The 12,616-nt window shown below is 40.2% G+C and overlaps 1 protein-coding gene across 1 annotated transcript in view; it reads left to right on the top strand.

Annotated features, from left to right (window-relative positions):
• stat5a (signal transducer and activator of transcription 5a) overlaps window positions 1-12,616 on the top strand; it is a 42,538-nt gene that overhangs the window by 28,847 nt on the left and 1,075 nt on the right. The window contains 16 exon segments of the mRNA XM_020632636.3: window positions 768-924; window positions 2,116-2,205; window positions 3,477-3,651; window positions 4,352-4,482; window positions 4,591-4,742; window positions 5,240-5,395; window positions 7,363-7,381; window positions 7,383-7,543; window positions 8,279-8,366; window positions 8,935-9,057; window positions 9,358-9,450; window positions 10,151-10,357; window positions 11,045-11,139; window positions 11,473-11,615; window positions 12,204-12,359; window positions 12,471-12,522. Coding sequence (XP_020488292.1) covers window positions 768-924; window positions 2,116-2,205; window positions 3,477-3,651; window positions 4,352-4,482; window positions 4,591-4,742; window positions 5,240-5,395; window positions 7,363-7,381; window positions 7,383-7,543; window positions 8,279-8,366; window positions 8,935-9,057; window positions 9,358-9,450; window positions 10,151-10,357; window positions 11,045-11,139; window positions 11,473-11,615; window positions 12,204-12,359; window positions 12,471-12,522 — 1,998 coding nt within the window.

Raw genomic sequence — 12,616 nt, 5'->3', positions numbered from 1 at the left:
ATGTCCACATTTTACTGCTTGCACAAATGTGTATCTTGTATGTTTGTCTGTCAATGCACGTATGGACTGCTGCTTTTGTCTTGGTCCGTTTTATGCCTTCACGTTGTCATTATGTTGGAGTTTACTTTCATCGGTCTATACAACCCAAAAAACATCACACCATGATTTTTCTCCATCCACTTGTGCTTTTGTCTGTACCACTCTTTTGTCCCGATAAAACCTTCTTTGGTTATAAAACCTGTAAAAGTGATTTCACAGCACACACCTCTGTCTTTTGTTAAATGTCCTCAACTATTGCAAGGAACAATGCCATTCCCAATCAATTTGTGAAATGTCTTCCTGTGCTCTCCCTTTTGCATACCTGTTAGTTCTGCTGATACAAAAAGGGTCTACTGACAATCACATGCTCAGCTGTTAAAAACACTTAGAGAGAAGCTGTTTTATTACGTCCCTCCTGTAATTGATTTTCATGCCACCTCTCCTGCCCAATTTAGACATACAGTATTTTGTTTTTCGGATGAAGTATTCGTATACAATATTTTCAATGTGGAAAGATGCCCCCTCCACACAAACCAACCACATTTACTTGGTTACCTTTAAAATGTAAAAACTTGACTTGTCGTCAAGGGTAAAGTAATTCTAGTGTATTTGCTGTTTTAAATCTCAGAGATAATCTATTAAACGTGAGATTTGTATGTATGCATGTTTCTCAGATTGTACGTATCAAGTGTACATGCATATACGTATGTGTCTGTTTGTGTTGTTAGGGATGCCATAGACCTGGAGAACCCGCAGGAGGAGTTCAAGGCCAAACGCCTGCTTGACAGTCTGATCCAGGAGCTGCAGAACAAGGCTGACCACCAAGTGGGGGAAGATGGTTTCTTACTCAAAATCAAACTGGGACACTATGCCAGCCAGCTAAAGGTGAGCCTTTTGGAAATATACAACACTTGAAATAAGAAGAGCATTGCAATCCTACTGATACGCAGCATCTTACATCATAAATTTTTCTGGATATGTTCCTACAGCCTGTCTGACTGAGAGGCATTGAGTTTGCTATGCAAATCAAGATAGAATGATTGATTGAAGAGGGGGCATTGCAGCGGGCTATATCAGGAAAAAAAAGGCAGTATGTATGAGGCTTTTTCTTGAGGAAACAAAAATACTCTAACGTCAAGTAAGATGTCTGTGTTGCTTCTCAGCCATCCAGGTCATGGTAAATTTGGAGCTTGATCCAAAGGCAACTGGAAGATGATAAACCTAGTGTAGTTGCTTTGGGATCAAGCTTTGAATTAAATATTAAGTAACTTCTCATTTTAAAAAAAGACAAAAAAAAAAAAACAGGTTTTTGTAGACATCATTTTTATTTATTCTACCTACTCAGTCCATATTTTAGAAAAAGCTCACATTTAAACAGTTTATAGTGTGAAAATGATGAGCAGATGTATGGATAGTACAACTGTTCAACTCAAAATCCTGCCGTGGTAAAGGTTGCATCAATTCTAGGAAAACAAGAGGACAGCTTGTGTAAGGGCCTTGGGAACCATCCACCACGGGTATTTATGATGGAGCTCCCCTCCCTAATTTTTGTGTCCTTACATTCATTTTCTTTTACACTAGAGATTCTTTTTTTTTTTCACTCAAAGGCAGAATAATACAGATAATACTGTTGACGTCCTGTGCTGGTTTTCTGATCTTAGTGTGCCACCTCAGAAATTCACCTGGCTGAAAAATACCTCTAGCTGTAAACTACTATAACTAGTATCACAAACAGACTCACAACCCAATTTTAAAACAGAAAGTGGAACCCTAATTAATTACCAAATGCTGATTGGAAAAGAAATATAACTGTAACAAATAAACTGCTCAACTATGGCATTTATGTGTGTGACAGTTTGTGTGTCTAAGAGTCTTGTCTGCATAATTGAGTGCCGTGCGCCAGAGATGGGTCTCATTAGGCTCATCTAATGGCTCTCAGAGTGTCTGCAGGGTTGGCTCCAGGACTTAGCGAGCTTCCTTGAGGCGGTTTAATTGCTGGGTCCTGTGTGCAGCGGCCGCTCAGCTCGTCAGGAGCTAACAAGCCTTAACAAAGCATATGTGCTCCTTGTCTTTCAGAGCACGTATGACCGCTGTCCTCTGGAGTTGGTCCGGTGCATCAAACACATTCTCTACACGGAGCAGAGGCTCGTCAGAGAGGCAACCAATGTAAGTATGCTGTCAAAAACAAGGGGTAAAGCCTGCAAACATACTTGTACTTATTTGTCTCCACACTGACATACCCACTGAATATAGCCTTGCAGAGTCAAACACCGGTGGCACACCAAATTCTTTTCAAAGCCTATAAGCACAAAGAGAGGTGTCAAAAGTAAATAAATCTCAAGTTGCAGCACAGATTTTGTGTAAAAAAAGCCTCTTATGAAAGATTTACTGTTTCAAATGCTTTTCAAAGCATCAGTGAAAAGTATAGGCTTAGAAATAAACCCACAGTATGAAAGAAGAAGTAGCCCTCTGAAGGAAATATCCACCAGCTTTTACTATGCAAAGCTGACTGATCAGGGGGGGGGGCTCATTGCATTTAAAGAGACACACACACACCAAAATGGAGCGTTAGGAGAGAGCTGTTTTATACAGGGTCTCAAACCTCCTCTGGTGCTTGATTCATGTTATATTTTGACAAAAGCACAGTACATATATTTCATTTAGGGGACTGTTTGAAAAGGTAGAAAATGAGTATAATATGTCCTCTTTAAGGATTGGTTTATTTGGTATCTGATACATTTTCCCTCTACTTCTCACCAGCAAAGTATGTAGTCCTTTTTATTTTTTACAAACATGAAACCTGCAGACACTCAGTCATGATGTATGATTGCCTTAATATGACTAATTACATCAAAGTAAGCCTTTTGTATTTCTCCAGTGCAACTCTGTTATATGCAGGGAAGTCAAAAAGAAGTCAGATAATTCATGGTTTATAACAGGCACTGAGTTATAAAAGCATAAAGCCAGCAGAGCATACAAAACATGTGACTCTTAGTAGCTCCTGGGGTGAATCGATTTCCAGTCATAACATGCCTTTTCTATTAGTGGAATGCATATTTGGACTAATTGAATTTCATCCTGTTAAGTCTGAACCTTTAGGCACCAATAATACTTTTTATCAGACCATTTTGTGACCACGTGGTCTGCTGAGTGTGATGAGCATAATCTTTGTACCTTCTCTATGTGAATTTGTGCCGACTGGTTTGTGCACACTTGGGCATTCTTAGACAAACAGCTTTGATGCCACAATCAGCATCCAGCACAGATTTGTGTCCCAGCTCTCTCTTCTAACTCAGCTTTGTGTCCAGCTATTTACTTTAACAACTATCATAAACAATTCAGTGACAGAACCAATCTTACCCATATTGTACCCCAACCACTATTTCCTCTGCCTCTCTGAATGCGCCCGTCTCTCAATCTGACTCTGTTATTTACAGTCCAACTCTCCGGTGGGTGGGATGATGGACAGCATGTCTCAGAAATACCAGCAGATCAACCAAGCTTTTGAGGAGCTCCGCCTGCTGACCCAGGACACTGAGAATGATTTGCGCAAGCTCCAGCACAACCAGGAGTACTTCATTATCCAGTACCAGGAGAGCCTTCGCATCCAGGGTGAGACCAGAGAGCTTGAATCTTGTTACAGCTGTGGAGTAAAGCAGGAGCAGGAGACAGAGCAGCATTTTTAACGAGTCATTCATCATACTTTCCAAGTAGTGATTTTCACATGTGCACAGTTATTGGCTTTCAGATTCATCAATTCCAAATGAGATATGATTACATTTTGAAATGCAAGATAAAGGAAAACATTTTTCAATACTTCTCAGTTTACACCTCAATTATTTACTGGATGAATAAGGAATGTATGAAGAAAGGTATTGATTTAATGATAATAATCATTTGTTGACGCTCTAATTGATTAATTTCGTGTGCAGCTCTTGTTCCACTCCTGGTAAATGCGTAAAGTGAAGTTTAAATGAAGAGTATGTGCACTTTTTATTCACATCGATCTCAAATGTGCCTAAATTTTGCGGAATATCAATGAAAAAAAAAACCCTGCAGCCTCTGTAACCTAGTAACCTTTGCATTTATGTCGCAACATTCAGAAAGTAACACCTAGCTTTGATAGCATCTGCGCTACGCTAGAAGAAGTTTCTTGAGTAAATCATTATGCCAGTGAGAGAATGCAAAATTTATGGGCACATATCAGAGATTTTTTTTTTTTACCTTGTCTCCCTTTTTTCCTTCTTTTTTTTCTTCTAACTCATCCCCACCCCTCCCCCGTTTGGATGTCAACAACCCCACCCATGTTCAGCTCAGCTGACCAGCCTGGCCACACTTCCCCCTGCTGACCGACAGCTCCGGGAGCCGGCCCTCCTCAGCAAGAGAGCCACTGTGGAGGCATGGCTGACCAGAGAGGCCAACACACTACAGAAATACAGACTGGTTAGACATGACCCTTTAACTTTATATGGATACTTTATATGTTGTTTGTCTGACTACAATGATAATATGAGCTTGAAAGTAAACATCTATTGTTCTGTTGACATGCAGGACCTGGCAGAGAAGCACCAGAAAACATTGCAGCTGCTGAGGAAACAGCAGACCATCATTCTGGATGATGAGCTGATCCAGTGGAAGAGACGGCAACAGCTGGCAGGCAACGGGGGCCCGCCAGAGGGAGGCCTGGACATCCTGCAGTCCTGGTAAGTTCTCCTCCACCTCCCACCAAGATCACAGCCACTGGACTCCCACAAAAAGCAAAGGGTCACTGGTTTACCTGCTTACAATTGACTACCGCTGGGTTTATTTCAAATGTTTATAGCCCCTAATAAAAGGCATATGCATGAGTCGCTTTACTCCTTTATTTTCACAACGGCTGCCTATTTTCTTCTTTTTGTGGAAATAAAAAGCTTTTCCTGTTCAGACATTTCCTAGATCCTTTGACTGATGTTGTTTGGACTTTAACAAAACACAATCAACCATGTCTACGCTCAAGCTTAATTCTCACTACAGGCTTTTCTGTGGGGCCGAATGTGTGTGTGTGTGTGTGTGTGTGTGTGTGTGTGTGTGTGTGTGTGTGTGTGTGTGTGTGTGTGTGTGTGTGTGTGTGTGTGTGTGTGTGTGTGTGTGTGTGTGTGTGTGTGTGTGTGTGTGTGTGTGTGTGTGTGTGTGTGTGTGTGTGTGTGTGTGTGTGTGTCAGGTGTGAGAAACTGGCTGAAACAATCTGGCAAAACAGGCAGCAGATTCGGAGGGCAGAGCACCTGAGACAACAGTTACCCATCCCCGGACCCATTGAAGAGCTCCTTAACGAACTGAACAGCACCATCACAGATATCATCTCAGCATTGGTCACAAGGTTTGTGTGTGTTTGTGTAAAGAGTTATTTGTCTAAATTCAAAGGAAGTAAAGTGTCTGAGAATTATCCAATTGACTACACACTTTGCTGCTGTATTGCACTGACCAGTGAAGTGCAATTTTTACATTAGAATTAGTGCAACTTGGCCATGGTCTGGGACTATAACAACAAAATTGACCTTTTGACCTGCACCTGTTGAACCTTAAGAACTTATTTCCTACTTTTCTAGACAATGCCTCAGTCCGAAAACACAGGCCAAGCATGATTCACGCCCTGAACTTCTACTTCTTATAATTGGCTAAAACAAAAATCAAAATCAAAACAAAAAGGACACTCACGTAGCGCAATGTAAAGTCAGAGTGTTTTTTTGTCAAGAGAATTTCAGTATCAGCACGTGTCGGTTGTGCTATGAACATTGAGGCACTGTCCTTTTGTGCACCTAATGTTGACCTTTACATAAGCAACTCCTGCTTACACAACCTTTGGTTGCTTTTTGGGTCAATAGAGTGAGAGACATTATCTGTTCCTCAAAGTAAATAACTCTGACATTCAGGGAATCCTTTTATAATGTCATGTTCTAGCTATACTGCATTCTGTAAAAAAAAAAAACAACTACATAGTGGGAGGTCTTTCTGGGTATGTTTGTGTTTTCTCAATGGAGAGTTTACTTCATAACAGATACCTGCTTAAGTGAGGAAATTTGAATTAAAAAAAAAGTTTATAACATCAATCACTTCTTCAGCAACTTAGTCAGAAAGACAATGGGACACATATTTTGCCCGTTGCGTTCTTTGATTTTGTATAATTGATCAACTTTTAAAAACTGGCATCAATCTTTTGTTGTCTTTGCATTCTGGATGAACACTTAACAAATTTCTGTGGGTGCTTGACAAGTTAAGCAACCTTGAGTTTCACCAATTGAGCACATTTAAAAGGAGCAGCGGTAGGAGGGGTTCATTTTTGACAGTCAGTAACTTAATACAGCTCCTTAATGGTTTAAATAAATGAATGGTAAATCAGAGAGGTTGTTATTTATGAGCTCACTTTCACTTGATTACCTGAGAATCCCTCATGCTGATGAAGGCCATTATTTTCAGCTCATGATCAGAGAACTCCCCCACTAACAATAGAACCATTACACAAAAATGTATTCACATGATAGTGAAAACGTTGAATGGCTTTTGCTGGAAAAAAAAAAATGACATAATGGAATTCTATTAAAAATAGGTTTGATTTCATGTTGATCTCTTTAGTCATAAAGCTTTGAAATGAATTATATTAAGGGTTAGGATTTAAGTGAGGCATTGCAATTTTCATGGTTACGGGGCCATGCTTTGGAAGTGTACATTTTCAAAGAACATTAAAACACATATACTTTTAGAAGTTTAAGTGTGACTCCTGTCTGCATGTGTAAAAGGATGAGCCCTGGGTTGATCTGAAGTTTTTGACAGCATCCTCTTCCCTCTCCTTGAAGATTGTCCCTGCGGGGACCCATAACACTTATGAGTCTATGTTTCTGTTTCAGCAATTCCTGGTTGGCCCCAGACACGCCTGAGCTCAGGCAGTAATGCACTGCTATCACGCTCAGTACAAACATAGGTTTATGTTAGACCAACCTCTAGGAAGTCCCCTGAAGCTTTTTCTCCAAAAGTCAGAAGAAAGTCATTGACGTTTTTTTTGTTAAATTAACAGTTAATACTTTTTTTGATCACCTTAAATTAGTTTAGAGGGTTACAACTAAGGTTAGTTAGTAAATATTAATGGTCTCAAATCTGTAAGCCTGTAAAGCTAAAGGGACACGTGCCAGTCCTTGCCAGAGTTATTTATTAAAATATGATGTATTTCATAAGTATCCCAACTCTGATGAATAAATAAATGAAACACATTTTTTTTATACACTTGAAACAAACAAATAATCAACAGGGCTTTGTTCTGTTTGTAATGTTTCCTCTCTCTTTCCTCCACAGCACCTTCATCATTGAGAAGCCAGCCTCCACAGGTGCTAAAAACCCAAACTAAGTTTGCCGCTACAGTGCGCCTTCTAGTGGGGGGTAAATTAAACGTTCACATGAACCCTCCTCAGGTCAAAGCTACCATCATTAGTGAACAACAAGCAAAAGCCTTGCTGAAGAATGAGAACACAAGGAAGTAAGTCCAGTGCCCTTTCCATCTCAGCCCTTTCCTCTCTGGTGACTTTTACAACGTGGTGTATGTTGAATCAATTTTTCAAAAACATATTTGAATCCGACATTTTAGGAAGCTACACACATCACACCTTCACAGTGTAGCAGCAACATGTTACCCTGTTTGTTCCTCTCCCCTGTATACAAATTTTTTTGGGATCCCTACTCTCTTTAGTGACACTCTGTTGAGCCCCTATGGCGCCATTAAGATAAAGGATGCTCAGTTTTCTGCAGGGAATAGTGGATCCCAGGAGGAACTCAGTCCTAGCGTGTCTCCAGACCTCACCACAGAGACATGTCTGGAACTTGAACAATGCCCTAGAGGAATCTTTGGTATGGATGCTGAATCCACATTTAGCCTGTTCCACCACCTCAGTCCACATTCCTCTTGACTAACAGAAACCTTCCAAGACTGTAGGTCAGCCAGGCAGCCAGCGGTTGAACGGGTTAGCAATTCAACAGCTCAGCCAGGACATCATTTGCTTTTCTCAAACAAACCACTTGGTATGGCACCCAATCCACAGGCCAATCACATCTGTTTGGTGTTTTCTCATGTTGAGACGATAAAGATGATGGTATAACACTTTTGTTATAATTACCCAGAAAATTGACATAATTCCTAAACCCACAGGTTTTTTTTTTCTCACTCAGAAGAGATTACGGCTAATTGACTTAATTCTTGATTGTCTCTCGTATTCAGTGACAGCAGCGGAGACATTCTCAACAATAACTGCGTGATGGAGTATCACCAGACAACCGGCACTCTCAGCGCACACTTCAGGAACATGGTGAGCCCAATATCTTATTGTCCCTGCGATGCAAGACACACTGCACAGTATGTTGCTCTCGAGACAGGCAGTTTTCTGAGATGTATTTGATTGCCAAGTCCATCATTTGTATAGAAATCTAAAGCAAACAAGAGTCTTGGTTAACAAACAGCTATGCTTCAAACAAAGTATTGTTATGGTACCTTCAACTGCAAGAATACATTTATTTCATGTCGAAATAACATTTAGTTAGACTGAGAAGCAAGTGTTGAGCTGCACTAAAGCATCCAGTTTTATTGCATAATTTTTTGTGCAGTGTGGGTATTACAGTACAATACATACTGCACAAACCTTTGGACACATTTGAATGATTTGTAGGATCAGTCAGACTCTTTCTGCATCACACATGTTTTAAGCAATACTCCCCAGATACTTCCATGGATAATTTACCGGTTGCCATGTAGACTGTGTGAATTATGGGAGCAAGTACTTGTTCATGTGATGTGTGTGTGTGTGTGTGTGTGTGTGTGTGTTTATAGGAACTCACATTCTTTTTTTCTTATTCTTAATCCACTTATCTTTCATGTAGTCTTTGAAGAGAATCAAGCGATCGGACAGGCGAGGAGCAGAATCTGTCACAGAAGAGAAGTTCACCATTCTGTTTGAGTCCCAGTTTAGTGTTGGAGGCAATGAGCTTGTCTTTCAAGTGAAGGTGAGAGGGTGCAGAACAATGAGGTAGAAGAGAAGGCTCCATTAGCCTTGACCCAAATGACACAAATCATTCTTCCTAATACAATAGCATGAATCTGTTCATTCTTACATTTAAGTCATATAACATGAAGCATCCACTCCCACACACACACACAGTGATGCACTGTGCACATCAGCTTATTCACATTTCTCTTCTGTCTACTTCCCAGTGGTTCAGTTATGTTTCAAAAGCTCTTTTAACCGTTATGTCATGTTGTTTTTCCCTGTTTGTTTTGCTGATAGCCTTTCTTCTTTTTTATAGACGTTATCACTCCCTGTGGTGGTGATAGTTCATGGAAGCCAAGACAATAATGCCACAGCTACTGTATTGTGGGACAATGCTTTTGCAGAGCCGGTAAGTAAATGTTCATGTTTGAGAGTGTGTCCATGTTTTTAAATTCAATTTTAATTAGCATGTGACATTACATTTTTCAGAAATGCTAATAAGATAAACTTTTCATTTTTTGTTAATTAAATTAATTACTATTAAATGCTGTGATTTATCCATTTTCTTCATAAAAAAAAAAAAAAAAATAGCGAAATGCCCGGCATTCTGGGTTCAACATTTTCTAGTGTTCTGATTTGCATTGTTTTCTCTTTGGAATACTTTTTGTTAATTTGTGCAAGTTTAGGAAGTGACAATTCGATAGGCATTTTTATAAACTTTTCATACACTGTAATAATCAGCTCATAAAAAGAAAGAAATACAAAAAAAAAACCATAAAAATAGATCCTTTAGTTACTGCCCTTATAACTATAAATGCATATGATTACCTTGTTTCATATAAAGTGAATTGATTTATGTATACTTTACATTTTGTCTCTACACTTGGTTGATATGCATCTCACCATCACCAGTTCATGAATTATTTTTTTCTTTCTAGAAAAAAGATGAAATTCAAGAATAATGCATCCCTTCAAATAAACTTTGCTAGCTTTGTATCAGTGCTGATGTTAACATATTGAACCCATGACTACACTTTGCACCCTGCTGTCATCTTGCGCGTGTACAAAAACCTCATGTAAATCCTTTGCTGTCTCCCCTGCGTCTACAGGGACGGGTGCCTTTCCTGGTGCCGGATAAGGTGCTGTGGCCTCAGCTGTGTGATGCCATTAACATGAAGTACAAAGCAGAGGTGCAGAGCAACAGAGGCCTGTCTGAGGAAAACCTGGTCTTCCTGGCTCAAAAGGCCTTCAGCAGCTCCAGCAACAACCCTGACGAATACCGCAACATGACTATGACTTGGTCGCAGTTTAATCGGGTCAGCATCGGCTCTCTTTCCTTGTAATTCTCTGTGTATCTTTGAACACTAACACAGCTTATGTAAAGAGTAAAACAATTATCTGTCATCATTGGCAATTAATATATGGATGTATAAAAGGTTTTAGTCTCCCTGCATCTTTGAAATGCCTCCAGGCCATTTTCAGTAAGCCTTTGGAGCAACATGCTTCTTCTCTGTGGAATCATTTACTATTGGTTATTCATACAGAGAGCTATTTCGTGCTCCATTTGCTGAGTCCCTGCAGCCCTTTTCTGTAGTCGACTTGAGTGAGAGCGCACCACTGGTAGCCAGGTCTTCATCTTAATGTGCCTGTTTGTCCACACAGTGAAAGGCTGGAGGCCTCTTTTTCTGGCTCAAAGCAGCTGGTGATGGTAGAGAACGCACTCACATTCACAGCACACCATCAGTCTCATTAGATTACAGGAGCATCAGCCACTTTACAGGCTGCTCTTTAAAGCACACACATACGCACGGTTTCACCCCCTCTTTTATGTCCTCTTCCCTACACACGCAACATAAACACATAACAGCTGCACACTTGGTTCGATTATAAACACAAATAGGAGAAGGACGTGTTGTGTTCTGTTTCTGTTAAAAAATGTACATGTCTATTTTAGTCCTGCATTCTTATTTAAAAACCTTCTCCCTTAAACCCTTTGCTAACAGGAAAGCTTGCCAGGAAGGAACTTCACATTTTGGCAATGGTTTGATGGTGTGATGGAACTCACAAAAAAGCACCTTAAACCTCACTGGAATGATGGGTAAGAACCTGCAGCAGCTCGTTTTGTTTTTTTGTCGACTTCAAGCTCAAGATGAAAAAATGTTCAGAACATAAAGATAACAAACTGTGCCTCTTTTTTTTTTAAACTGGCAGCTGGACTGCATGTTCTTAGGAAGTAAATGTTTTCCTGTCCTCATTTTGTCAATTTCAACAACTCAGGCAGCAGTTCAGTTTTATGTTTTTCCATGGCAACCTGGTGAGCTGGACCTGCTCCTGACAGTAAAATAGGAATGTAATGAAGGAGATAGGTGGTCAGGGAATGCACTTCACAGTTTTAATGTTTTTCCCCTGTATTTATTTCCTCGCTATAAAGAGCCATATTGGGCTTTGTGAACAAGCAGCAGGCTCAGGACATGCTGATGTCCAAACCCAACGGTACCTTTCTCCTGCGCTTCAGTGACTCTGAGATTGGAGGGATAACAATTGCCTGGGTGGCAGAAAATCCTAACAAAGCGGGTAAGACACCAATCACAGTCACAAGCAAAGATATAAAATAGAATATTTTTATTGTTAGGATTAGGGGATTTAATTATCAGAAAACCTTCTATTCCAGCCACTTATCAGCAGCTTTATAACCAGAATGACTTGATTTCCAACATAAAGAGAGGATACTGGCCTTGCATGAACCACTGCGAGCTAAATTTATTATTACTGTATCTCTACTCTCCCCCACAGCATCACTCATCCAACTTGGGCCCAGCACACTTTGCACAGAGCTTGAGTTTGGCTTCAGTTACTTATTCAGCAATTATTTACGGGGCGACAAAGAACACAAATCTAACAAAGTAACAACCAACTGGTTAAAATAGTTTGGAATCAAAACAGCCAATGAGCAACATATTTGCCTAAATAGTCGAGGTAAACAAAGTGTGCCAACTTAAAAAAAAGTTTGGATTTGTTAGTAATGTGGTCACAGCTTTATTTCCTCACACAAGAGGCCAAGAAATCAGTTCCTGCAAGTTTAAGTACCTCAAGAGGGGCTGCAATTTGAATATGTGTAACTTCACAGCATTATGTTAATTGTTTTGTAATGCTGTGTCTCAGGTGAAAGAATGGTTTGGAACCTCATGCCCTACACAACCAAAGACTTCTCCATTCGCTCTCTTGCTGACCGCATCAGCGATCTCAATCACCTCCTCTTCCTCTACCCCGACCGAGCAAAGGATGAGGTTTTCTCCAAATATTACACCCCACCACTTTGTAAGCTACATTTTCTTCGCTTCGGCAGCTGTCGCGTCCAAAATTAACTGATATTTTTGTTTGTGTGACAAAGCCATTGAGCTGTCCATCCCATGCCTGTTTGTTTTACAGCCAAAGCAGTGGATGGATACGTGAAGCCGCAAATCAAACAAGTGGTGCCCGAGTAAGTATCAAGCTTTCCTTTTTCACCTTATTTTTCTTTTCTGTCTTTCTTCTTTCTTTCTTTCATGCTGTCCACCCACCAGTTTCCCCCCATG

The sequence above is a fragment of the Labrus bergylta genome, chromosome 16, assembly GCF_963930695.1.
Source record: "Labrus bergylta chromosome 16, fLabBer1.1, whole genome shotgun sequence".
NCBI classification, from domain to species: Eukaryota; Metazoa; Chordata; class Actinopteri; order Labriformes; family Labridae; genus Labrus; species Labrus bergylta.
Note: the sequence above shows the minus strand (reverse complement) of the source record. Positions and strands in the feature narration are given on the sequence as shown.